Source organism: Stegodyphus dumicola, chromosome X1 (genome assembly GCF_044657685.1).
Source record: "Stegodyphus dumicola isolate Sdum_Otavi_A_Nest chromosome X1, ASM4465768v1".
Taxonomy (NCBI): Eukaryota; Metazoa; Arthropoda; class Arachnida; order Araneae; family Eresidae; genus Stegodyphus; species Stegodyphus dumicola.
Window position 1 is genome coordinate 7,885,697 of NC_140780.1, and position 27,792 is coordinate 7,913,488.

The following is a 27,792-nucleotide window of genomic DNA, read 5'->3' on the forward strand; positions in this document are numbered from 1 at the left end:
ATTACACAAATTCGAGATAGTATTCTTCCAAGACGTTTGAGAAACACGATGATAGAGATCTTCCTGAGCGCATACTTTGAAAGATCTTTTAATAAGATCCCTAACAGTATGGAAAGGCAAAGGACGAGAAATATTCTGCTTGATTAAAGCACTCTTTTGTGCCGAGAAGTTGGCTTTCTTGTTACCTGGAATCTCACAGTGGGTAGGAACCCACATGAGGACTATAGTTTTCTCAAGAGAAGAAGGACTTGTAGATAATGTCGACAATCCAATATATCATATATCCTGTGATGTGGGATTTTTATCTGAAACGATAACCAACACAGCAGCTCGGGAATCACTGAGTATAACAGCTCTTGTGAATTTTTCCAAGTGGCATAGTAGCTGGTACAGAGCTGTGCGAATCGCAGCAATTTCACCGTCAAACGCAGTACCTCGTCCCACAGGGATGTAGAAAGAGAAAATTTCCAGCCTTATAAGGGGACTCTTACACCTTAAAACCCACAAGATTTTCGATTATCTAACTGTTACAAGAATTGAGATAACTTATCTATTTTAAAAGCAATTACTTCCAACTTTGTACAGCTGACTACAAAATATAGCTGCTCTCTGAAATAGTAATGAGAAAGTTTGTGTTGCCACAAATATTTTTATAATTTAATACGCTTTGTGACACCATTTTTCGTCATGTTTCCACCTTGCGCGCACAGTTTAAAACATTCTGTTGCATAATTTAATTCCATATTTATTTAATATATAGCTTTTATAACATTTAGAAATTACTATGAACCAAAAATTCTAAGAATATCATATTAAATTTTTATTTTCTTTGGAGTTGAGTTTATAAAATGTATTTTATTAAAAAAATTGTAATGTTTTCGACCATAAAATTTTTTAATATTAAAATATTCATCAGATTTTTGGTTTCGTTAGAAAATAGTGTCCATATAAAGAATTCCATCCAATTTCAAGTATGTACCATTAGCCATTTTTAAAATATTATGCGCGCGAGGTGAAAACATGGCGAAAACTTTTCTCACAAAGCGGATTAAATTACAAAAATATTTGTGGCAACACAAACTTTCTGGTTATAGTTCCCAAAGCAGTTATATTACGTAGTCAGCTGTAAAAAGTTGGAAGTAATTGTTTTTAAAATAAATCAAATATTCCAATTCTTGCAGCAGTCACATATTCCAAGATCATGAGGGGTTTAAGGTGTATGAGCCTCCTTAAAGTTAGAATCTAGATTGGTGGGTTTCCGAATGTGTGAGACGGCAGAAGCATAGATAATGGTCTGCATCCTCCTTTGACACCACACACGCCATTGTCGCTATTGGAGAGATTCCTTTTCAGAAAATAATCTGGATATGGGACATGACCGGTGAGGTAATAAGTTAGGAAGAGCTTGGAGCTTCAAATTTCGGTGCCGATGTTTGGAAATAACCAAGCTGAACGGAGATGTAGTTCGGATCCCTAAGTCATCAGATTCTAAGTAAAAATCGTTCATTTATTTATTGAATTGGTGTTTGATTTGTTGTATGTTATTTATTGAAATTATTATTTTAGTATTGCGTTGGTGTTCAGTTATTGATTTTCCTTAGTTGTAATTATGGCTACCTGTCCGGGAGTCTCACTGCCCGGGATATGCAGTCTTTGGGAAGAGAAAATGCTATGAATTTTGTACATATGGTAAATAATTTTAATGAGCCTATGCGTAAATTATAGTACCTCCTGTAAATTGTAACGTGAAAGACCTCAGAGGGCGAAGCATTGTCATAAGAACAGGGCTACAGGGTTAAGTCCAATTTAACATCATAACGTTAACATTATAACATTTAACATTTTAACGTTTGGCTGCCTTGCCAAACTGGCGAAATAGCACGAAGCTGGGGTATTGTCGCCAAGCTTAGCGACATTTTGGCCCGACTCTTGTGTAACTGTAACTGTTTCGATCTCTGTGTAATTCTTAACTGTCTAAACCTTACAGCAATTTCAAGAAATCGAAGGTACTGGAAATTTTTCGGCGGGCAGGGGAAAACTATATAAAACTGGAGAAAGCATTAGTTTTTCAATTCAATTTAGAGTTTAGCTCAGATCACTCTGCGAGCTTGTAATATTAGCGGTCATAAAAGTCGCTTGCAATCTTAATGATAATAATGGATTTACTTTTGTAGTATTATTTTACTATTTAAATTATATTTCGCTAAATGAGCAGAAAAAGCTGAAGTTCTCGAACTGTAAACCTCTTTTGGAAAAATTAATTTCAGCAAGCTATCATCGGTGCGCACTTAATAACATAAAGAAGAGTGTCCTTTTTTTTGTAATTCATACAAATCTATAATTTTTTATCAGTATTTTGTATTTCTGCATGGCTGAATTTAGTTGCTCAACATGTTTTATAATAAAATGCTGTCAGGCCAGTCAAGGACATGTTAACATTGTTGGAAAATCATGCTGTATGTGACCGAGCATTGTCCTGTCGGAAAACAGAACCTGGACCATCAGCTAGCACTGGCAGTACGATCGACTGCAAAATTTAATCAACATATCTGTGAGCAGTCAGAATACCTCGCAGCATGACTAATGGTGAACGGCTGTCTTATCTGATCGCTTCTCAGACTATCACACTCTATGTTCTGCTCGGTTATAAATGGTACATTATATCGCTCACCTCTCCGTCTTCGGATACATACACAGCAGTCATCAATCTTTGACAAAAAGTGGGATTCATCACTGAATATCACTTTCTCCGATCGGACACTGTCCAGCTTCAGCGACAGCGGCACTATGTAAGACGATACTGCTTATGGTGGACTGTCAATGGTAAGCATCTTAATAGACGTCAAGATCGTAACACGTTGAGCGCGGTGCCGAATTTGTTGTCCTTTCCGTTCAGCCGGCAGCGAGCTAAGCCGTATTTTTGTTTAGAATGTTTCAATACATTTCATTAAAACTAAATTTTATCACATTTCATTAAGACTATATTTATTTTTTAACTTTAATACTGTCGGTCCCGCGGGCCGACGCCAGTCAAACGAAAATTCCAGTTCCGGTCCCCAGGGACCGACGCCGGCCACGCGGAAAGTTCACTGCCAGTCCCCAGGGACCGGCGCCGCACCTCAACGTGTTAACCCCAACGTCCTAGTCTCCTGCTAATTGTATCCCTGGATATCCCAGAATCCCTGCGAGTTTCCAAATGGCATTTAATCACTGATAGCATAACATAGCAACGACCACATCACTTTGACCAATATTCAGATCCGTTTATTCAGCCAACCAGCATCTTTTAGCCCTATGATGCGACCCTTCTCAAAGTCTGACAAATGTTTGTAACGTCGTCGAATACGTCTCAAAGGCATCTTTCATTGCAATGCCACATTACAAATTTATTACAATCTCTATCCAAGCCGTCAGCATAGCAGAGATTGTAAATGCTCGTCCCTCATCACACCTGCCCTTTAACATTCTACCAGCTGTAAACTTCAGACGCACACTGTATCGCTCCACAATTCTGAATGATGCTGCATTTACTTAACTTAACAAACCACATTTGCATGCTGTGTTTCGAAGTTCTGGCTCTGTTTTCCCTCGATTGCTTTTATTTTTTCCAACAGTTTTATGTTTACAATGTTCCCACTGAATATAAAGACATCGGCTATGTGATTTCTTTTAAAAGAGATGACGCATATTTCCATGAACCAGATTTCTGAACCAGAAACTATGGAAGTTTCCTGAATCGTAGCTCTCGAAATAACAAAGCAGGGGGGGAAACATACAGAAACTGAGGAAAACTTAATCAAGCCGTGCGACATGAAAATTGATAGACTGAGGATGGGGTGGAGTTCCTGGTGCATAACCTGAAAGATTATGTATGCCGAATAGACGTAGAGACACTAGGTTAATTTGAAGTAGGAAAGAAGTGAAAAATGAGCAGTGCCCTCGCCGGGACTCGAACCACGGACCTTTCATACGCGCCGAGTGCGCTGGCCATTACGCCACGAAGGAATAGAAATGCGATTGTGCATGGAAGATGTATATTATTGTTATTATATACTTGTAATTTTTTTCCTGGTTCTTTTTTGCATAACTCCATAGAGCTAATGTTAATTTTGACCCCTAGAAAATGTTGTTATCAATAAGTGACTAATTTAATAACTATATAAAATTGTTCCTTAGCACTCTTAGATTAAATTATTATAACTAAATTTTCTTAGTTCTTTGTTTGTCTGTAATTCTCAATTTATTGTTTTTCTGTTTTTTTCCTGTGTATCATAACTCTTTTCCTTTTCTAATGCATTACTACTACTGGTATCTGTCTTTTTGAACTTCTTAATTGACTGTAAAATTGTTCTGCCGCATATTGCCTTATATTGCGGGAATTGCCTTATATTGGAATTGCCTTATATAGGAATTGCCTTATATTGCCGCATATTGCCTTATATTGCCTTTACAGGTATTTTTACTAGGATTTATTCATAGTTTTGGAGATTCATAATTTAGTTTTTCACTCTTATATTCGGTTTTTCACCTTGTATTGTAATCTACTATAAATATTTTTGCTCCATGTACTGATTTTAATTTTTCATATATTCATTAAACTTTGATGATTAGGTATATCTATAAATTTTTACTATACTTAACATACGAAATATTATAAGTACTGGGACAACATTTTAAGTGGTTTTTTTTTTTTTTTTTTCCATATGATGTATATTTATTGTAATTGCACTATATATAATATATTTTTGTTCCATGTACTTTATATTTTTGTCTTTCATATTTATTAATTGCTGCTGTTGCTGATTACGTATCTCTTGAGTTCTTATATTGTTTTGTATCATTCTCTTCTTATTGCACCTTTGATCCGCTCCAGCAATGCTTGTTTTATTACTGATATACCTAATTTTGTTATATGGCTACAACGTTGCCATTTTAGTATTTTATGTTTTTAAGTCTTCTCGGTTCGTTCAATATGTAGTCATTACTTATTTTAGTTTCTTCTTCTTGCAATTTTATTATATATTGTACCTTGGATACTTAATACTGTGACAAGTTTGAATATCATATATTGTATTGAATATTATATTGTAACTGTAATGTATTCTCTTTGTTAGTTTAGATTTTATATTTTTCTACTTCTATTAATTTTTATTTTCTTTTATTTGCTTATATTTAATCATGTATTTATTCTCAAGTCATATCATTGTTCTATTGCTGTGCAATTTTAAGCCCTTGTATGGCCATGTATTCTGGAATTCGTCTTTAATAAATGCCCGGACTTTGGTTGAGTTTGTCTTGAGGGCGCTTTTGGTCTGTTGGACTGCCCTCTGGATGGTCCGGGTTCTGGGTTTCGGTTCCGGGTGCGGGGCCCCGTGTGATCTCATCTTTCGGCTCTAGATATTGGTGGGCACGGTGCTTATACCGATTAACCATTATGGTAAAGGGACAGTGCCCGTGCCCTCCGTAACCTATATACTTCCCCCTTTTAAAGGGCGACTGGTCATTAAGGGACCCCCATCGCCAGATCCTGGTGGCGGAGAATCTTCATCCACCACCTTTTTTAGTTCCGGCGCCAACGTAGAGACAATAGGTAATTTTTGAAAGTAGGAGAGATGAAAAACGAGCAATGCCCTCGCCAGGGCTCGAACCACGGACCTTTCGAATACGCGCCGAAGAATTGAGGAATGAAATGGTATAAAACTTGCACCAGTTTCATTATTAGACAATACAGACCAAGGAACGATGAGCAGTATGGTAATGGGTATCAAAATGTTGTAGAAAAGACGAAGGCCATTTGGCTTATTCTTCATTTCAAGATGATGACAGTCGTAGAATAAGTTTAGTTGTATGTGCACTGCTTGTTGATATATCTTTGCGGATCAGACGTTTTAAACGGAATTAGATATAACTAGCTTGCAAATGAAAATGAAGCAGCAAAGTAGACTGCAAGTTAAACAAAATCTATACCTACTACGCCTTCTCAGATTTGGTGGGAAAACAATAATTGCAATTTTCCATTAATTTATCCAAAAATTAAAAAAATAAATAAACAAATGCAAGCATAAACATAAATAAGAATCTCATCATCCCGCTTTGGGGCTGCAGCAGAGTTGATCGCCTTTTGTTGTTGTTATCAGATGTAAAAAACAACTGCAAACGAAAAGTTACGGACGCCTTTAAAATCACTCAAATTAACTACAAGTTCTCCAGATGAATGAATGCGATAATTTTAAAGAATAACAGCTATTTTATTCAGTTAAAATGCAGCCTTAAATTAGCATTGCTAACATAAACATCATCAAAATAAGCTGAGAACAACACTGCGTTCTAAATAATGCGTGAAAAGGAAAAAAAAAAAAAAATATTTTTCTTAACAATAATAATAATAATCGTTGCCATTCAACCACAAGAAAAGTAATAATAAAAGTATAAGTTGAAAAATCATAGATGAAGTAGTAGTTAAGTTTAAATAAGTTAAATAGTAGTTAAGTTTAAATAAGTTAAATAGTAGTTAAGTTTAAATAAGTTAAATAGTAGTTAAGTTCTGAAGTTGCACAATTTCCCTCTTTAAGAGGAATTCTGTATCAACCGACAGACTCGTTTCGACAATGTTTGTCATCGACAAAACTTGGCAAACTGCCAGTTTTCGAAAGGCCTGCCATTCGACGCCCTATAAGATCTTTAATGCGTGTGTGCGACTTACCTAATTTGCTGATTTAAATGCAATGTGGTATACTTATTAATAATTTTAATTTAATCTTTAGTGATATCTGTAACCGTGTAATTTATAATACATGGAAGTTACATGAATCTCTCGTGATTTGTAATTAACAGAGTGAAAGTATTCATAAACATTTGCATTCTTGAAATAAATAAAATATGATTCTTTAGAAATGAAATATTTTTCTTATACCATGTATCACATACTTTTGTATGGAATAATTGTTTGCACGCCCATTTCCAACCAAGTTAATATTAACCCTTTGACAACTAATGGAACATGTATGTTCCACTGAAAGTTTAAAAATGACTGCTGACATAAAAAGTACTTAGAATCTTCTCACTGTTGGGGATCCTCTTCCAATAGATGGAAAATCGAGACGACGCCGCACAAATGAGCGTAGCGAAAAGAACAAATATGAGCTGCCCAATGTTGGTTTTTGCAAAGAATGATTTTTACCCTGTACCTTACAATGTAAATCTATTTCATATAATAATGTTTTCCAGAATAATAGGTGTGCTTACAGTAAGTTGAACGCTATGTGTGGGACATTAACTACGGCTGGGACGGTAACCGGAAAAATGCTCACAGAATCATTCTCACAGGTATAAATGCTCACAGGAAAAAAGCTCACACAGAAATATGCCCACATAGAAAAAAAGCTCACAGGGAAAAATGCTCACAAGGAAAAAAAGCTTACATAGATGTATGCTTACACGGAAATAAGCCCACTGATAAATAAAATACGTAGAAATATCGTTAGATTAATCAATCAATAAGTAATCGATTTGAATATCGTACATCTACGTGAATTGCTCATAGAAAAAATATTTAAATTACCAAAATATCTATGGTATATATATATATATATATCAAAATCTGTAAAACTTATGTGTATATAAGATTATCAGTTGCTATATAAGATTATCAGTTGCTATATAAGATTAAGAAATGGGCCGTTTTGAATTAGGAAAAGTAGAAAAATTAAACAGAATATAAGTGAAAAATTATTACACTTTTAATTGTTAAAAAATAAAATATTAGTAAATATAAGTTACACATTAAATTAGCATTGCTAACATAAACATCATCAAAATAATATAACACTGCGTTCTAAACATTGCGTAAAAAAGAAAAAAAAAAAAAAAAAGAATATTTTTCTTAACATTAATCTTTGCCATTCAACCACAGGAAAAGTAATAATAAAAGTAAGTTGAAAAATCATAGGTGAAGTAGTAATTAAGTTTATATAAGTTAAATAGTAGTTAAGTTCTGAAGTTGCACAATTTCGCTCCTTAGGAGGAATTCTGTATCAACCGACAGACTCGTTTCGACAATGTTTGTCTTATTTAGAAGAGTAAGCAAACATAAATAATTATTTTATTTAAATTACGAAAGTACCTTATTATATATAAATCACAAATATATATTTCAAAAGTTATGAATACATAAACGTGCTGAATATTAGCTAATATATGTCAATATTTAATTTTATCATCGATTTCATCATATTTTTTACATGGTTCGCGATTAGCAAATATAAATTTTCATATCCCCCCCCGTTTTTTTTTTTTTTTTTTTTTTTTTTTTTTTTTTTTTTTTTACTTCAGTACGCCGTGTATTCACAAAAGCTAATAATAAACGTTGGCAGACTAAATCTTTTATGAGTCCGTCAAATAAAAACCACATACTGGGATGGATACAATTATAAATAATGAATTTAGTACCTTATGAAAGCTTTCGTAACAATTTTTGGTTTTAGGAGATTTTCCGAAGGCTGCATCATAATGAATCCACGCTTCGATTGAAAACTGTGGTCTTCTAGAACTTTTTTGGCTCCAAACTTAAATAACTACATTCAAACACCAATTTCTATAGATACATATCAAAACTATGCAAAAATAGAGTAAAAAAAAAAGAAAAATTAATTGTTGGCGGTTAAAGGAATAAAAATGTCGTACAGGGGCAGTAGTATAAAATATTATAGTACATGCAAAAGTTTACTATAGTTTTCATCCTTTTATATACCGCCTCTGAAAAGGTTTATGTGAGCATTTGTCCAATAATTTTTTCAAATCATCAAATAATTTTTCTTTAAACAATTCAAGTATATGTATGATGATCAGGATTGATTAATGTAAGGATATTTCTACGTATTTTATTTATCAGTGGGCTTATTTCCATGTGAGCATATATCCGTGTGAGCATATTTCCATGTGAACTTTTTTCTACGTGGCCATATTTCTGTGTGGGCTTTTTTCCTGGGAGCATTTATATCTGTGAGCATTTTTCTTGTGGGCTTTTTTCCTGTGGGTTTTTTGCTGGGACATACATGTCCCCAGCCTTTGGCTTCAAAACCATTTGTCAAAAAAATCCTAAATGCTAAATTTACCTTATTTATGACATATTTGTCCACTTGGATAGAAAACGAGATAAAAACAATTTTTTTTAAAATGTGTAGTCAAAGTAAGAGAAACACCCAGCAAATAAATTCTGACATGCTTAAACTGAAATTATATTGATTGAGTGAATCTCGGTTAATCAATGCTTAGTTTTCTTTTACATGAAATATTATGAAGCAAATTTTTATTTTTTCTAGGTTGTACTAATACTGTCTCATTTGAGGACTTAGTACAGCTTCTCTAACGGCAGGAAACAGAGATCAGCAAATGTGACGGAAATGGTGACCATGACCATTGCATCACCTTTACCTTCTATCAACGAAGTAAGATTGGGGAGCGATATGTTCGTGACGCGTCTCGCGTTCGAATTTCGAGTGGCAAGCTGTGACCCAGATAAAGCGGAACTTGAAAATAAATTTCAGTAATTACTGTTGCCAAAGTTTTATTCTAATTTTCCATTATTTCTTCCCAGAGTGTCAGAACTGTTGGATTACACAGCAGACAAACTGACGGGTAAAAGTGTGTACGCACTTTGTCATGGACAGAATGCACAAAAATGAAGGAAATGTCACATTGAACGTGGTGAATAAAAGGTTTTTCTTGACTCGAATCCATTATTTCTTTACAGAAAAATATATGTAGAAAGCTATAGATTTTTGCGTATTATCAGTTAATTTGTAATTGCATTAAAATATATTTTCGAAATCTTTCTAGTTATTTTAATAGAATACAAAATGAATGAAGACAAGTTAAAACTAATACAACAAACAGCGGTTGTAATAGCGGATGCCTTCTGACCCTGCATAGTTCTGTTTCACATATCCATAAGTTCGTGCGCATTAAGAGTGTGCGTGGAATTCACTATGACGCATTTACTGAAACAATACAATTTTCAACCTTTTGAAACTTGTCATCGTTTCATTAACATATTATTCAGTTAATCACCAACTTTCGTAAATATCGAACGCATTTTAGTACCCCTAGTTGATGAATATAGATAATCAGTACAAACGAGCCGTGCTACATTTTTTTGTTTTCGTGTGGTGAATCTGCCAGGTTTGCAGCGATAAAAATTAATAGTGTGCATGGTGAACATGCTATTAGTGTAAGGGCTGTCCAGAAATGGTTTAAAAAATTTAAAGTTGGAAAAAGCAGCATTAGTGATGAACCTCGTTCAGGACTTTTTGAACTCTTAGAACCAAATCAAACGATTCATTCAGAAGTTTATAGTGAACGACTTTGCCGTCTAAATTCAGAATGGATCAAAAAACGCCCACGATGGGTGAATATCAAGAAAGTGTTGTTTCATCGTGATAACGCTAGTCCGCATACGGCTCGAACAACGCTGCAAAAAAAGAGTGAATTTAATTGGGAGCTTTTGCCACATCCTGCTTACTCCCCAGATATTGCCCCAAGTGATTTTCACTTATTTCGTGCCTTACAAAAGTTTTTACGGGGAAAAAAATTAAATTCTAAACAGGATGTACACAATGAAATTTCAAGTTTTTTTTGTATCAAAACAGCAATGGCTGTCTTTCTACAGCAATAGCATAAAAAAGCTGCCTGTAAGATGGCGAGACACTGTAGATAATGGAGGAAAATGTATAATTGATTAAAATGTTAAATTGTGTTTTTTTTTGCCAAAAAATGGGCACAAATTGATGGACAAACCCAATATATTTTTTGTTAAGCTACTGCATATCTTTCTTGAACAATCCATATAAAAAAATTGCTGAGAACAATCCATATAAAAAAATTGCTGATATTTTGAAATGAACACGTATTTTTTCAGGGTGTTTCCTTGAACTATAGTCAAAATCTGGCCGAATGTCTAAAGCAAATTTTCAGTAAAACATATACTAACTATTATTACATCATAACTATTATACACTAACTTAAAAATTGTAATAATTTTTAATAATAGAGTAAAGCATTATTATCTGGGTACTACAAGAAACTTAGATACAAATATCATAAAATATGCAAAAAATAAAAAGAAATTTCGGTCTTTCAACTGAGTCTCATGAAAAATATCTCATGAGACAGCTAAAGTGTTTAAGATCTGCAATAAAAATGAAGTGCTTTGATAATTTTGTTGTTGTTAACTACTGAATACAATCTAAGTACAATTTTAAAAGTTTCATAACCTAAGATTACAAAAATAATCTAGAGGAGCGATTCTCAACCGGTGGTATGCAAGAGAAAAATAGGTAAGTATTTTTATCTACTAAATTACAAAATCTCGTGAAGATTTGATAGACATTTCCTATGATCTGAAGATTTCAAAAATAGCACACATTTTAACCTTTGGCTGAACCGAAAAAAATAATTTATAAGCATTTCAAATAAAGCTATTAAATTTTTATTGCCTTTTTGCACAGCCTATTTATGTGAACGAGGATTTTCTTCCATGTTATATTTGAAAAATAAATACGGAACAAAATCAAAAGCGGATCCTAATTTATGGTTAAAACTAAGTGAAATAACAAAAATAAAGAAATTGAACTCTCTTTTTTTTAAACAGGCCCAAATTTCACAGTGAATTTTAGAATTAAATTATTATAACTTGAATTTTGAGAGTAAAAATGGTAATCACTTTTTAATCTAATATTTTTTATTAAAATTTAATATAAATAGCCAATAGGTTGTACAAATAGCAAATTATTTTTTTAAATATTTCTATTCAGAAATTGAAAAATAATCATTGCAAATGTACTAGTGGTACTAAAGTTTTTAGTTTTTGTTTATATGGTACACGTTAGTCAAAAGGTTGAGAACCGCTAATCTAAATTATGATTTCAAGGACAAAAATACGAAATACAGCAGTGCAAAGCAATATCTGAACTACTCACTTTATGAGTTAAAACTTTCAAATGAGATATAAAACAGCACGATGTTTTGATTCCAGGCATGACGACAGCAAGTACGTGGAGTAACTGCTACAAACTGTTATCAGTATCTTTACATAGAGTTACTGCCTCAACTGTGGGAGAAAACTTTTCACAAAAAATTTAAGTTTTCCAAAATAAAATCTTCCACACTATAGTTAACTATTCTTGATACATGAGAAATTCCCAGATACACACGAAACAAATAGTCCAAACTCTGAATATATTCTAATGTATTTCTGAATCCCTACAGGGCCCAACTTCTTCAAAATGAAGAAATACTCGACAATGACACGAATTATCGAGTATGATTCTACAATCGAAAATACCGTCAAAAGAGTGACAACTACTCACCATAATCCCCACAAGTCATTTTGTATATATCTGTATATTTTTCATTCTACTCTAGAATCAGTTTATTCTAAACCGTATTGATTCAGCATTTATCATACTATCATGTCAGTGAGATCTTGATGCGGACTTAACAGCGCAGCAGGAAGAGGAGCACTTCTCTAGTAGGTCACGAGTTCTGTACTTGATCTCGAGAACTTTGTGTTTCTACTATTATTCTGGACGTATTTTTGTATTTTATCTAATGACATAATTTTCATTTATTTATATTCTGCGTCTATGTTTTATTATATATATATATATGTGATGTACCAGCTTTTGTCCGGAGCGCCGGAGCCCTGCGGAAAACCGTCAACAGAGAGGAACAAAAGTAAATAAATAAATATATTAAAATAATCAGATTAATTTATGATTATCAGATTAATTTATGATTACTTAATTAAAATTTATCAATTATTATTTAATTAAATTAATTATGATTTATCTTAGAAACTAAGAAGTACCGGAGTCGGGCTCCGGCGCAATTTCAGCTCTGATTATACCCACAAGTGGAGTACTACCACAATTCACTTTTACGCCAACAAGGCAGCACTAACAATGTCAAGATCTTATCCTGTGCATTACGTTCCTTCACTTTGTCACTCTTATGACATTCTATTTTTGTCCATTTGGATAACTGTACGATTGCGCTTAATTTTTAAATAACTAAAAGGCCCCAATATGTCTTATACAGCTTTGCCTTTTTTTTTTTTTTTTGGCAGACAAATTGTACAGAGACAAACATCGTGTTTACTTCGAGACTCGGCTACAAGTCTACCTGCAGGGTAATCAGCAACCATTTATTTATTTATTTCCAAGCTGTAGATTTCGTGATATAAAGTATCAAGAACGTTTTCTGTTATTAGACTAATAATCAGTATTCGGAAAAATGACAACTTCATTTTTCGATGTCACATGATAAATATGTCACACTCGAGAATATAAAAAGATTTTTCCATTTAAACGTTTCCTGTTCATTATACATCTCTGCAGTGTTTCCCGTGCACTTCATTTAAACTTATTCTCACTCAATCAATTCACTTCTTTGCAGTACACAACAAAAAATATATAAACACAAAATACACAGCACAAAATATACAAAAAGTCAAAACATCTTCAGTAAAAATAATAAAACACAGGAAAACTTAAAAATACTAATAAATACATTTAAACAATTTTTTTTTCACAATTACAATTAGTTTTTGCCTGAAAAAAAGCGCCCCATCCAAAGGGCACGAATATAAAATTTTCAGTTCACAAAAATTTAACGTTAACTTCTGTTCCCACTGGACAAAAAGACACTGAAATTTGTAGCACTAGCTAAATTAATTCAGCGTATAAATTCAGCGTTTCAAATGTAACTGAATAGCCACCACGGTGGTTTAGCGCCACTTTGATATTCATCATTACGATGTTAACTAAAGGCACAAAAGCTTAACCCTAATGAAAGAACAACAAATTTCAATCATTTAAAAAAAATCTAAATTAACCAACATATAAGAATAAAACATATAAGAATATACATATAAGAATAAACATATAAGAATAAAAAACAGAGCTCACCCATCCGAATAACAGGGTGAGTACACGTATAATATATATATAAAGAAGAGAGAGCAGATATAAAATTCTCTATTCGTTTATAAAGCAAATATAAAATTAAAATTTAATTAAGAAATTTTAATTGCAAAGAAATAAAAATAATAATTATTATTATTGCTACGACCTAATTTACAATATCATTTAAATTCTAAGAGCACATGTAAATTAATTGCACTTATCTAAAACCATGAAAAAATATATTATTCCAAACAATTTTTATTATTCCTAAAAATTGCGTAAGTGAGTAATTGTTGAGCAGGCTGGAGACAGACTTGTCAAGGGGAAATTGCCCCCATTACTCAATTCAATTATCATTACTCAGTTCAATGACTCAATTCGTGCTTCCTCGTACATGCTAATATGTACGTTCGAGCCTCGACATGCTAATTTAATTCGTTTCAGCATTGAGCTCGTATGGCGAATTTCTCTTATCTGAAAACAAACTTCCCCATTTAAAATAATGGAAATCCAGTTAATCCGTTCCGAACCCTCAAAAATATCAACATAAAAATACATTTTCCTAATATATAACACTGGTAAATAATATAACCGTCGTTTACCTTTATGACAGCTTCCGACCTTAACTGCTTCTCATTAAATACACACCAACAGCAGCTTCTAGGAGTTTTGGATGGTGCTTGGAAGTTGTGGTATCTTCCTTGCCTACTTTAAGTTTCTTAATTATCTTCCTACTTTCTCAGAATAGTGCAGATCGTCGATGTCGAAAGGCCGTAAGTCTTCGCCAATTCTCTCACCTTACGCTTATGTTTAATTAACGATTTCTTTCTTTCTTAATTTCAACGGCCATGGCTTCCTTACTTTTCTTTGCAGCACTGCCCGAGGCAGTCTTGGGAGGCATCGCGAAATAATTATTTTCACGTTAAATGTAATAAACAATTAATTCACAAGCGCACAAACACGTAGATCAACGAACACCGAGTGATCTGGCGAGGGGATTACAAGAGTCGAGCCGGATCGGGAAATGGCGCCAAGCATGCCCACAGCCAGGCTCATTGCTCCTTACTTGAGTCAATGCTCGTATTTAGAGACAAATGTTTCGCTTATACTTTCCTCGTATCCCGAATTTTCCGCATATAGAGGTGCTCGAGGTTCCACTGTACATACATACACTGGCGCAAAAGTACCTTCATGGTTTAATTTCAATAATTCTTTCTGGCATTAATTAATATTTATTGAGTTTCTCGTTTTCTAGGTTAAAAGAAATACTTGGAAGTTTCGATATAGAGCGAAATGGATAAACATCATAGGAATTTTGTTTGGAAAACGGAATAAGCATTATTTCTATGCAGAAAAACTTCCGTCGATATTGTAATGTCAAATATGCTCCTTCTAGTCAATACGATATTACAACTAATAGTCAAATCTGAATAGACAGCATCAATAGGAGGACGCAATGAAAGCAGGAAGCTTGCGAACAGGAAGATAATAAAGAGCTCATTGTTTGTTATCATGAATTTTTCATGATATGATTTCACGATTCACGTCATTTTTCGTAAATAAAAACTTCAAAAATGACACTTTTCTACTATGAGTTTCAAAATATAAATTTACTTAACTTTTGATACTCTTCTTTAATTTAAAACTGTGGAGCTACTTTTGGGTCATCCTGTATATATATTTACATACTTCGTTATATGTTTATATATGTTTAATATTATTTTTACTCTTTATTTTTTTATCATTCTTGGATTAAACCATCGATTTATATATTGGTTATTTTACACTACGTCTTTTATTATTTCGCTCTCAAATTTCTTTTTAAAAGGTGTTCTTTGTTTTTATCATTTTCCCTTATATGGTACTTTTCCGTTTCGCCGGCGCAATTGGCGACAACACACAGTATACACATAAAAAATGTTAACAAATTTTAGTTCTAAGAAATTTTTATTTTGAAGGCATGAACATTTTAATAGCGTTTAAAATTTTGTAAAAAGACATTAATTTAAGAATATGCTATGCTTTCATGGTATTAAATCCCTATTCGCCATTTCAAATCACGTGACCCGAAGTGATCTCATCTCACGTAAACTATGCTACAAAAATCTAATTCTCTCCGTAATTATCTACATTAATTTCAAGTTAAATCTTAATTTGGATTACAAGTTTAAATGCAAGAATTATTTCAATTCCTAAGAATAGCTTACTCAGAAATCAAACCTCAGTGCTTTACTTCGCTAGTGCATTCTCATTAGAATGGATGAATCTTGACTTTGCCTTTTCCATATTTTCGGGTGAACGGTGTGATTGCATCCTAATTGATTTAATTACTGCGAATGGCCTTAGGGCATAAAATTGAACTATCTGATAAAAATTCTATGTAATTGTATGACAGTAATCAAAGAAACAATCAATCTAATAAGAAATGGCTGCGACTTGTTTTGAAAATGATACGTAAAATGTTATCAGCGACGAAATTCCGTTTGGCATTCGGTTGTACCATTTTTGGCGACTTTATCGCTTGCGCCAGCAAAATATAAAAGCATCCATTATAGTTATACCCATAACCTTCATTATGTTCTTATTTTACAAATCTCCAAATTTTTCGTACGTTATTATCATTTATAATCTTCATAATTTCTTTCATAAACATGCTTACTTTTTTCAAATTTCGATTTAACTCCTTACACATGCAATACGTATAATAAATCCGTATGTAACTATAATAAATCCAATAGAATAATTAAAACACTTATCTATCTTATCACACTAATCTAGTTATCTGAACACCATCTAAAATCCTGTAATTTAATGTTAAAGTTATAAATTCAGTAAAAAGGCTAACGCGGTTAAAATACTAGTCTAAAATATAGGCTAAACCCAATCTTTAACAGTTTAAAGTTCAATCCTAATCTCATCTTAAATATGAATGTCTTCGTTCAAGGGCTTACGTATGATCTCATTTTTCTTCTTTACATCTGCTTCAATTTCATGTTCTAATTGATCCTTTTTTTATCTTCCTTCTCCGTTGAATATCCTCAGTCATTTTCGATGTTTTCAATTTCTCCAGCATCCTTAATTACTGTATCTAACTGGTCTTCTTTTATTTTAGACAAGTCCATTTTCATTTGATTTGGGTTATTTCTAGTCTCTCAATTTAGTACATTGGTTTAATCCAGTATTCAATACCTTGACTACACATTTCGAAATCCTTTTCTCCCATAAGATTTCTGCCTTTTTATCTAATTCATTAATTATTGCAAAAATGTCGTCCTTTGAAGCTGGAACAAGTTCAAAATATAAAAGCTCATAATAACTTGACAATAGATTAAAAAAATTTTTTTAAAATATACAGTACAACTCCAGTCCAACTTTTACAATAATCAGTTAATTTTTGTTCCAAGAACCATATGATTAATAATTTCGAAAAACATTCTCTGCAGGCATGTATAAAATGCACAATAGTGAGTCCAAAGGGGCTTTGTCCCTGAAGGACTATTGTTTTCATTTTGCCATTTTGTGTTGGTTCACTATAAATGTCCGTTTCACTTTTCTAACTGTTGCCATTAAATGTTGAGAGTCCTGCATTATATTTGAAGAAATTAAATAATGAAAAATCTGCATAAATGTACGTACTTCTCGCATTGTGATAACAACGGTACATAGAGCCATCGAATTTTGAATGACGTAATCCTCCTACGAATATGGGCGTGTGGAAGCCCAAATTTGGATTTGTTTTATTATCGATTTCATATTTTGTAAAACTTTAATGAATTTTTGATGAACAAACTCAAGGATTTCAAAGGAGCCATGGCAACACTGTACGGAAAAAAAAAAAAAAAAAAAAAAAATTATCTCCAGGGCGCGAGACTCTGTATCGGAAATTTTAACCCTTTGCAATAAACGCGCTTTTCTGTTCACACTGTCCATTCTGAAGGTTCAGTCTCTTCTGTACAATCACTTTGGCTTCCAGATTCACTATCGATTATTCGGATTTTTCGTCTTCCTGCTCCTCTAACGTCGTCACTATCTTTATCACTTCCGTCTTCGTTCTCATGGGCAAGCTGTCTATGTAGTGATGTAATTTCGTTCGTTATTGCCGAAAAATTAAACTCGTCTTCGCTAGAAGTAGCTTCTTCGTCGTGTTCCATACTTATTGGGCTCAGTAACTTTGAAAGAAATACTGTGATCGGCAAGAAGGTTGAGTTCGAACTGATGTCGAAGACAGAGTCCTACCCGCGGTCGCAAGTATTTTTGAGATAAGACATTTAATCGCATAAACATTGCAAAGACAACCTTTATTTGAGATAAGACATCCTTATAGCTATTCAGACACCTCGTAATATGATCTACAAAAGGCCAAGTAGATCTCTCAAGCGATATTCCTTAGGTCAAACACAAATAAACACATAGATTCGAATAGTGCCTCTCAGGCACCGCTCGAGTTATCGCATCACATGCAGTGGTGCCTCAGAGGCACCGCTCGAGTGCAAAGGGCTAAAGATATACTCAATTTAAGACTATTTATTATTAAGATTCTTGAACTGAATTTTATGGTTTAAGTGCGAAGAACATGACGTTTAATAAATAAAGGTAACAGACAAAATGTAAAAAAAAAAAAAAAAAAAAAAAAAAAAAAAAAACGCCCCTTTGGACGGAATTTAAAATCTGAAACCTTTCAGATTTTTTTAAAAAATTATTTTTACTTATTCTAGTTAAATCAAATGCAGTTATGCTCTTTAAATTCTTTAAATCCGTCTTCTTTCTTTTCAGCAACGACTGGGACCATATGACCCGTTCATAGTATCGCAACAAGTATGGTTTGGTTTGGCTACCTCGGGAGTGGGGACCGACATTTCAGACGGAACACCATTATCGTTTGTTTAAGATGCGGCAGGGGTAGCGTCCGGTAACAGTGTCGCTGTTGCCCAGTGGGTGCCGCGAGGGCTGCGTCAGCGTGGATTCTCTCCGGAGTATGTATTCCGATTCCTCAAAGGCTAAAGTGCTGGTGCGGGAGTCCATCTCTGCTGTTCCGCTTCTAAACCTAATAGACTCTACAAATCGAGAATTAAACTAAACAAACTGAAAGAAAATCTCATGCAAAATGGTAGCCAACTCTGCTGAAGATCGATTATCAATAAAATAATCAGTTAATAAATTTTAAATTCCGTTAAAGTGATTATTGTCTAAATTTCTCTTTGAAAATGTAGCAAAAAATATTGTACACTGGAATCCATTTACATTTTATGCTTGTGGATTTTAGGTTTCTCGTTTAAAAAATATTTTGAATTAAAATTACGGTTTAAAATTGCAAAATTTTGAAATTATTAATGATTTTGTTCATTAGCATGAAATTTCCCAAGATTATTTTTCACCTTACGGATGTTTAAACGAGGAAAATATTTTAGAAGGAAAATTATGCTTTTCTTTGATGTCGTGATTCGTTAAGAATGGCTACAATGTTTCAACAGGTATTAAAGTGATTCAACAATACTTTGCAAATGTATTTCTAGCTTATTTAACCATTAAATTTGGTTACGTTAAGAAAACGAATATAGGGCGAAAACGCACTCTTTCCTTGTTTTCAACCATTCGCCCTTTTCATCAAATGAAACACAGGCAGCTTGTTTGTTTAGCTTTCTTGCGAAACGCATGAACTGTAAACGCATTATAATAAATGACAAAGAAACATAATCATTTCAAATCAAGCCCTGCAAGTGTTTAATCGGAAAACCTGATGCTTGATCTAAACCCGACAAATTTAATTTTGAACAATAACGAAGCACATCTGTACTAATAAAAATCTGTCTATTTGTTTGTGACATCATCTTCGAAACGGCGAGGAGTTGAGTTCCGAGAAAAGTACTTCCGAATTCCAAAAATTCGTGGGAAGCCATTTCGATCATTCTCATCTTTGTAGGGATTGAATCAGCCGATAAATTAATTAAAAGCTCTCCTTTTCGCACTCATTTTTCCGAGTGGCAACAGTCTCGCGCGCTGAAGATAAAATTCTGCTTTATTTCGAAAAGTGTTGCCACTGCTCGCGTTCTAATTGTAGAGTTTGTTAAATAAAAATTTGTATATTCTACAAAATATGAAATAAAAATAGAATTTCCAAACATTAAATATATTATTGTAGAAGGTCTTTTTCTAACGTCGAAGAAAGCATGTGAACTGTATGTCGAAAATGGTTTCTTGTCAGCGTTTTTAAATAAACAGTTGCTATTGGCACCTTTTTTGTTTCGGGTTAGGATAATTGACACGGTACGTTATTGCCACTTTAATTCTTTTATTGATATTGAGAAAAAGTTGCTATATTACATTAGATTTAAATCATACGTACACCTATTAACCTGATGTGTCAAAATTTTTTTTATCTTGGTTTGGCAACAAAAAATTATTTAGGAATGGGTTGTTGCTTTTGAAGAATAAGCGGATTTCATTCATACTGAGATATTTTTAAACATTTTCTTTTCATGTACATATAGAAATGGGCCGCTAGTGTTATTATACCCCAATGTGATTTCATTTTAAGTCCTTTTCGTTGTTACATATTAAGCATTTTAACTACTTTGTGTAACGTTCCCTATTTTCATACTCTAACGCTAAGCATATTTTATAATTAAACGTATCAAAAGCAGTTGTCCACCAAAGGCTGAAGGAATTAATTTGAAATGAGTACTTTCGCCTTTTCTCTCGTTGTAATGTGAATCAGTTTTCTTCCGTACGTCTTCCATAACAGCATCTTTTATCTTTCTATTGTGCTTTGCTATAGTGTAATAAATCTAATACACCCTTCGTAAGCAAAGATGTAAGTAAATAGTGACCAATTAAAACAACCCTTGCCGAAGGCGGTCTTGAGGAACGTGATTTTGCGAATACGCGATATTTTAGTTGTTTCTCTTTAATTTGGCCAACGCAAAAATTTCAGTTATACGCGGTTCACTGTTACAACAGCTCTCTTTAATAAATGAAAAAAATTTTTTAAAAAATCATTCTTTAACGAAGAAAAACATTGCTTAGAACTGCAAAACTCGAGCTTTAACCCTTTCGGTCCCACAGGGACATGTAGATCCCAACGCACACCAAAATATGTACACCGGGTCATCTACGTTCTGTTTCACGCGGAAAACAGCGGGTGTTTCAACTACTGGTGACGTTTTCGAAATGTTTTTGCAAGCAGAGACACCTCTGCGCGAGTCAGTATGTTTGTAAACAGCAACGGAGCTGCATATATGACCTACTTTTTATCCTGTATTTGTGCATATATTGCAATTCTTGTGTCATTTTTTTGGAACGATTTCCTCGGGAAAGTTGGTCGCCTCTTTGAGCGACACGTTGTGACATTTATTTATTTTTGATTTACCACATAATTGGATTCAATAATTGTGCCTGGAATACATGAGTCTCAGAGGCCATGTGCCTGGGATACATGTGTCCAGACTTTCATTTTGTAAACACAAAGCCTCTATTTATTTTGCCATCGGGACATACATATCCCAGTTAAAAATCCCACTGGGATAAATTTGTCCCATCCTTATTTGCACCTGAAATGTAAATATTTTCACTTTTTTTGAAATATTTTATCGTATTTATTGTTAAAAATCCATATTTCCAAATAATCTAAAACCAAAGAAAAAAAATTGGGTCCCATAGGGTTAAGGTTCACCAAATTTCCGATAATATTCCAGGACATGGTATTGAAGCTTTCAGGTTTGGTTTGGTTTATTTAATTATGGCAAAGCACACTAGGGCTATTTGCTTAAGGGGAGGGATGCTTTCGTGGAGGACTTTCTAAGGGGAACATGGGTCGTATACACGTTACACATGGGGAAAACCACGAAAACGCCCATGCAGCCAGCCCGTTCGCGGGATTCGAACCTCGGACTGAATTACCAGCGTTCAGATACTTTACCGCTCGGCCGCTGGTGGGCCCACCGAAGCTCTCGGAACAATGCGCCTAAATGCAGAGGTTTTATTCCTTCCACCAGACGCCAATCCAACCAATGGATCGAGAAGCCGTAAAAGAATTTAACGTTTACTATGTTTATAAAACACTAGACGAAGGAAAAGATGACACACTAATGACATTTGGAAGAAATTCATCACTGCATACAGAGGCGTAGCTAGGGTTTCCGGCGCCCGGGGACAACTAAAGATTTTGCGCACCTTTTTCTGCGCCAAGAAGGGAAAACATTTCATTCGAAAATTTCGTAACATCAATTTCGTACCCCCTGAATGCTGCGCCCGGGTACAGATCCCCCTTGCCCCACCCTAACTACGGCACTGACTGCATAGAAATGATTAAACTCGCACGAGAACATGCTAATTCGTCAACAATCAATGATTACTGGCATCACTTCTGCTTAGAAGTCGCCAACAATTTTAGGGAATTTCCATCGACTGAGCTAAAGAAATCGTACAACCTGCAAAAGCAATAGACTGCAAAGAATTTTCAAATATGGAAAAAGGAGAAACCAAAGAATGAGCCGAGAAGGACGATCGTGAAATAACAAATTAAGAACTAGATGATCTTATAACAGCAGCCAGATGAAAGAAGATAAAGAGCCTTACCAGAAGTTAAATGAATTTTAAAAAAGTAACAGGCTGATTTTTTGAATAGAGATTGACCCAAATAAAGAAAAAAAGAGATTACTTTTTTTCTTTATTTGGGTCAGAGTAGAGAGTAGTCATTAGGTTATTTCGAAGCATGAAATATCAAAAATGTGCTATGCCTTCGTCGGCTCTCGAATCTAGACTTCTCGAATGCGCACCCAGTGTTCTACCGTTACTCCACGAAGGCATGCTGGAAGTACTATGATATTACTTTTTTAGTCTCTTTTTGTCAGCGACTCATTTGCCCCATAATGGGTATATCACGCGTGTATAACCTTTTTTTTTCATTTTGCCGCTAATGTGTGAATTACATGAGAAGCTTGCTGGAATACTCCTTATATATTCCCACTTTAAAAGGACGACTGGGTATTAGGGTACCCAGTCGCCAAATCCTGCTGTTGACGAATTATCGTCAACCACCTTTTAGTTTGTGCAAGAGGTCATTAGGTTGTCATGATGTGAAAAATGTGCAATGCCCTCGCCGGGATTCGAACCTGAAACCTTAGAATACGTGCCGAATGCGCTACCATTACATCCCTAAGGCATTATGAAAGGAAGGAGAGAGAGAGAAAATATCTTAAACTTCATGAGAGGTATTAAAAGTCTTCGCATTTCTTACTGCGAAATGCTTAATGAGATGCGTTAGACATTTTTTTTTTAATGGTGGGCTGTAGCCGTTTATAAAGGAACGTCTCAATTCTAACCGAAATCCTCTCGGGTTGTCGTAGGAATTTGCGAAGACTTCTTGGTAAATTTGTGTAGCAAAATTTTACTACCGCCATTTTAGTTTTTTTACATGATTGTATGCCATTCGTCGCTATTTTAGTTTCTTGCATAGTAGTCTAGCATTGAGTACAAAGGTACTTCCATTACAAAAACCTACTGATGCGGAAAAGCAGTTGATAATTGAATGGTCTCCAGTCTTCGACTGTGAAGCTGTCAATATTCATTCGGATTTCGATCGTTCATATGCAGGTGATTTATAAATAGTGATATTTAATGTTTAAAAATTATCCACATAAGAGCAAATATAATGATTTGATTTTAAAATTGGACCTGTTTTTAAGTCCCAGTGGCCCTTGCTTCCGAGATTGTCTGTTTTTAAATAGCTTTCTGGAAATCAGTGCTTTTTACACTTACAGAACATTTACAGAACAATTTTTTAATGAAAATTATAAAACATTGACAAGTTTTCTGTCCAAGTTAATGTATGGAAACTAAAAATTTTCTTATATTTATGCAATTAGTTTATAATATTAATCTTACTCATATTTCAGCTTGCTCAACGTTGTGCATGTATTTTAGCAATTATTATTGATGACAATTTTCCATGGATGTTAAGTTTTGCTTTCAGCTGTATTACCATATAAAGATCTTTTCCACTTTACGAGTCATCGATTTTTAATCTCAAGGAAATTTAAGGGACTTGTTCTTTGATCACCTGCCATTTAATGAAGAAAAACTTCGCTAAAGAATTTGAAAGTTTACAAATTTGGGATTCCATATACCGACAATCTTAAGGGAAAAAAAACTAAACTTTGAAGAAAGGGTTCGACTTATACGTGGTAGACCTTTATCATTAAATATATCATTCATATACTTTTATTTTTACTTTCTTTATCTCTTAGTTTTTAGCCCAAAGGGCGTTAGCCCAGAAGGGCTATTAATTTCGTTTTGGCATTTTGCGTTGAAAACTTTTGAAAAATGTCGGTTCACTTTTCAGATTGTTGCCACCCAATATTATCGCCCTGTGTTATATTTAAAGAAATTAAATATTGAAGAATCTGCATAAATGTATGTATGCTTCTAGCATTGTGATAAAACAAAGGTACCCAAAGCCATCCAATTTTGAATAACGTAATCTTCCACCCAATAGGAGCACCTTTAAAGCCTAATTTGCAATCTGAAATTTGTTTTATTATGGATTTCATATTTTGTAACATTTCAACAAATTTTTGATTAACAAACTCAAAGGTTTCAAAGCGAGCCATGGCAACGTTGTAGAGAAAAAAAAAACATTTTTATCTCCAGCGCTCGAGACTGTGTATCGGAAATTCTAAAGATACGCTCATTTTTAAAATTAAGAGTATTTTGCGATATTGCTGTTGAACTGAATTTTATAATTGAAGTGCGAAGAAATCGGCTATGATCGCGGCAGTGATGTCGCTTGAAATTCACACTCGAGAAGACTGTTGTTCGAACCCGCGGGGTGCATCCTTGTACTGATTGTCATTACAAACAGAGTAGACAACATACAGATCGTGCACAATCGTGTCGCAAAACGCATCAACTCAATGCAGCTTGAGCTTGGTGCGCAAATGGGTGCATTGGTGTGCGAAATGGTGTATGAAACTTCACACTTGTTCACCTGAGACAGCTATAAAAGTGATATCTCCTCGTGGTTGTATGTTGAAGCTCATGGTCATGGAAGGATTTTCAAAAAATGATTATTGTGAGATGGTTCTACTTACGGCGAATGTGAGCGCAAGGCACGATCGGCAGCGCGGTTGCATCGGCAACGTTTTCCTGCAGGACCGCGTCCTTCATACAAAACCACCCTACAGGTTGTGAAACGTTTAAGGGGGATAGGCTGCGTGACCAGCCGACTTCGGTTTGCGAAATAGGGACGCTAACTCTGCCGTTTTCCACCAAGTGGTATTGAAAGCTATATCATCTAGTAGCGCAAAGCCACTTTACCTCGACATTCCTTTTATGACTATAGATGCAGCCGTTCGGCAACTAAACGGGTGGTACCGAACTTTCGTGGGCACCCTGTATATATATATATATATATATATATATATATATATATATATATATATATGTATATAAGAAAAATAAAGAATATTTAAAGATTAAATTTGTAACGGAAATTTCCCTTCTCTATTCTAAAAATAGTAACCCCTCTCTGCACTGCGTCATTTCGAGACTATTCTATGTCATATGACTCTTACGTAATTATGGCGATGTCATGGACCTTATAAGAAATAGACTAACCCAATTGCGTTTTCTCCCTTGTCTGGCGCGTTCCCGGCTGTCACCTTGATCACATCCGGAGGAGTAGGGACGACTTCCAGAAATTAGCAATGGTTGGCTATTGCAGCGCGTACAATTGTCACGAAAAAGCTGGTGGTAGTGCCTCATTTCACAAGTAAGAATTTTTAAATATTTTTATTTTTGACACTGAGATTGCTTTTTAAATACTTAGCATGTTTTTCAAGCATAATTAACGTTCTAAATAATTATAAAGCTGTTGCATGCTTTCAGGCTTGTATATATTTTTAGCTTTTCCTATGATGTAAGCGAATTTGTAACTTCTTTTAGAAAATAATATTTTAAATCCGAACTAACAGAAAAATTCAACCAAGTAATTTTCTCTTACAATTACTAAAACTATAACTAATACTAAACTATAGCTAAATATTAAAATGCCTAAAAATGAATTTTTGAAAGTTTTTCTTTAAAATTTATAATTTTTTGCTGCTTTTTTAATTTATAGGTAAATTTTAATTCCTAGCATTATAACTAATCAAAAATAAGAATATTTAAGAACGAAAAGTATACATCTTATATAGCTGGTTTTGTTGTTAAAAGCTTAGCTTATAAAGTAAAATGTAATATCTGTTTCTCAGCTTTAGTTTCAACAGAACCATATGATGGTTTACTAGGTTTCAAATATTATAAATCTGCATGTAAAGGTTTGACTTCTCCTTCCAGTGACGTCCGAATGATCTGCAAAAATGCAGAAATAATTTTTAGGCAGACTGAAAAGGAGTTTAAATTGAATAAAAAAAATATTATAAATTTCATGACTCTAAAAGTCTTAAAAAGCGTAGGAACACATATATTTCCTTCTCTTCAAGACCATATTTATGATGATGAGCCAGATAAAAAACCACCTGATTAAATTAATTAAAGCAGTGATATTTCAATATTTAAAAATCAGAATGCATCATGCAGTTGCATGTTACAATGAATCTAAACAGAGAGAAAATATTCGAAGCAGATTTACCAAATTAATTTTATTTAAGCATCAATAAACCATATTATCTGTTTCTCTTCCTCTCTTTCTCTAAATATATATATATAGGTGTGTATATTAACATTAATAGATAAATAGATATAATCTTGTTTTCACAAATATTTGAAATAAAAAGTGAAGTAAGCGAATTTTTCAATGCAACAAATATCCTAAATTGTTTACTTTGATTCATATGTATTTATGGATGTATAGTCATTCTGCTTAAAGTATTTACAGGTATATAAAATTACAAGGTTACTTTAGGCGCATTAATAAAAATTTAAGATTGGACATATAATATCTTGTATTTTATAGTAATTTTTTTTTTAAATTTATTTCTAGTTCCGCATAAGATTTTTTTATTTACTGCGAATTTTTTAAAAATTTAAGATTGGACATATAATATCTTGTATTTTATAGTAATTTTTTTTTTTTAATTTATTTCTAGTTCCGCATAAGATTTTTTTATTTACTGCGAATTTTTAAAAAATTTTTCATTACACTCAGAAAAGTTTATGCTCCGAATTTTATAAGTTATTAATATTGTCATAAATGATCATCTTTTAATACCATAATAATTTTGAAAACAGAAAAAATAAATAAAATAATCCTTGGTTTCTATAAACATTTGAAATGATAAATATTTGCTACTACTGCCTGAAAATGTTCATAAAATTTTAAAAAAATTACCAAATCTTGTTTAATTTTACCTTATTTGTTTCATAGCATCATGTAGTATCAGTCTTACTTAATTTTACTTTATTTCTAGGCAAAAGTAAATTCATAAATTTTTTGTTTAGAGTTTTTGCAGTTTTATCAAAGTAATGATGTTTAGACAAGAATTACGCTTATGCTCAAAATGCAATAAAAAAAAAATACTCAAAGTGCACTAAAATATGGTTTCATGAGATGTATAAAATCGTATTAGCAAAAACTGTGAATTTTATTATCTCATCATTTATACAACGTATCACATTTAATAATTAAAAAGAGTTATGTGATACAAACGCCATATGTTTCAATGTTACGATAAACTAAATCGTCTCTACTCTCTCTTCCCGACACGTGTGTGACGCACGCCCCGCCTACTGGGTTAGTCTATTTCTTATAAGGTCCATGGGCGATGTAGATGGATCTAAAACTCAAGCAGCCAATAGTAATTTTACAGCAATATTAACTTGTCCAATCACAATG

The 27,792-nt window shown here is 33.5% G+C and overlaps 1 protein-coding gene and 1 long non-coding RNA gene across 2 annotated transcripts in view; one reads left to right on the forward strand and one right to left on the reverse strand.

Moving 5' to 3' along the window:
• LOC146993073 (uncharacterized) overlaps nt 1-9,744 on the forward strand; it is a 325,553-nt gene extending 315,809 nt beyond the window's left edge. Inside the window, exon 5 of the mRNA XM_085807023.1 lies at nt 9,321-9,744. Coding sequence (XP_085663149.1) covers nt 9,321-9,353 — 33 coding nt within the window. The 3' untranslated portion in view covers nt 9,354-9,744. The remainder of the gene's footprint in view (nt 1-9,320) is intronic.
• The window catches only part of LOC146993077 (uncharacterized), a 71,854-nt gene that overhangs the window by 3,323 nt on the left and 40,739 nt on the right, over nt 1-27,792 (reverse strand). The gene's annotated exons all lie outside the window — the stretch shown is intronic.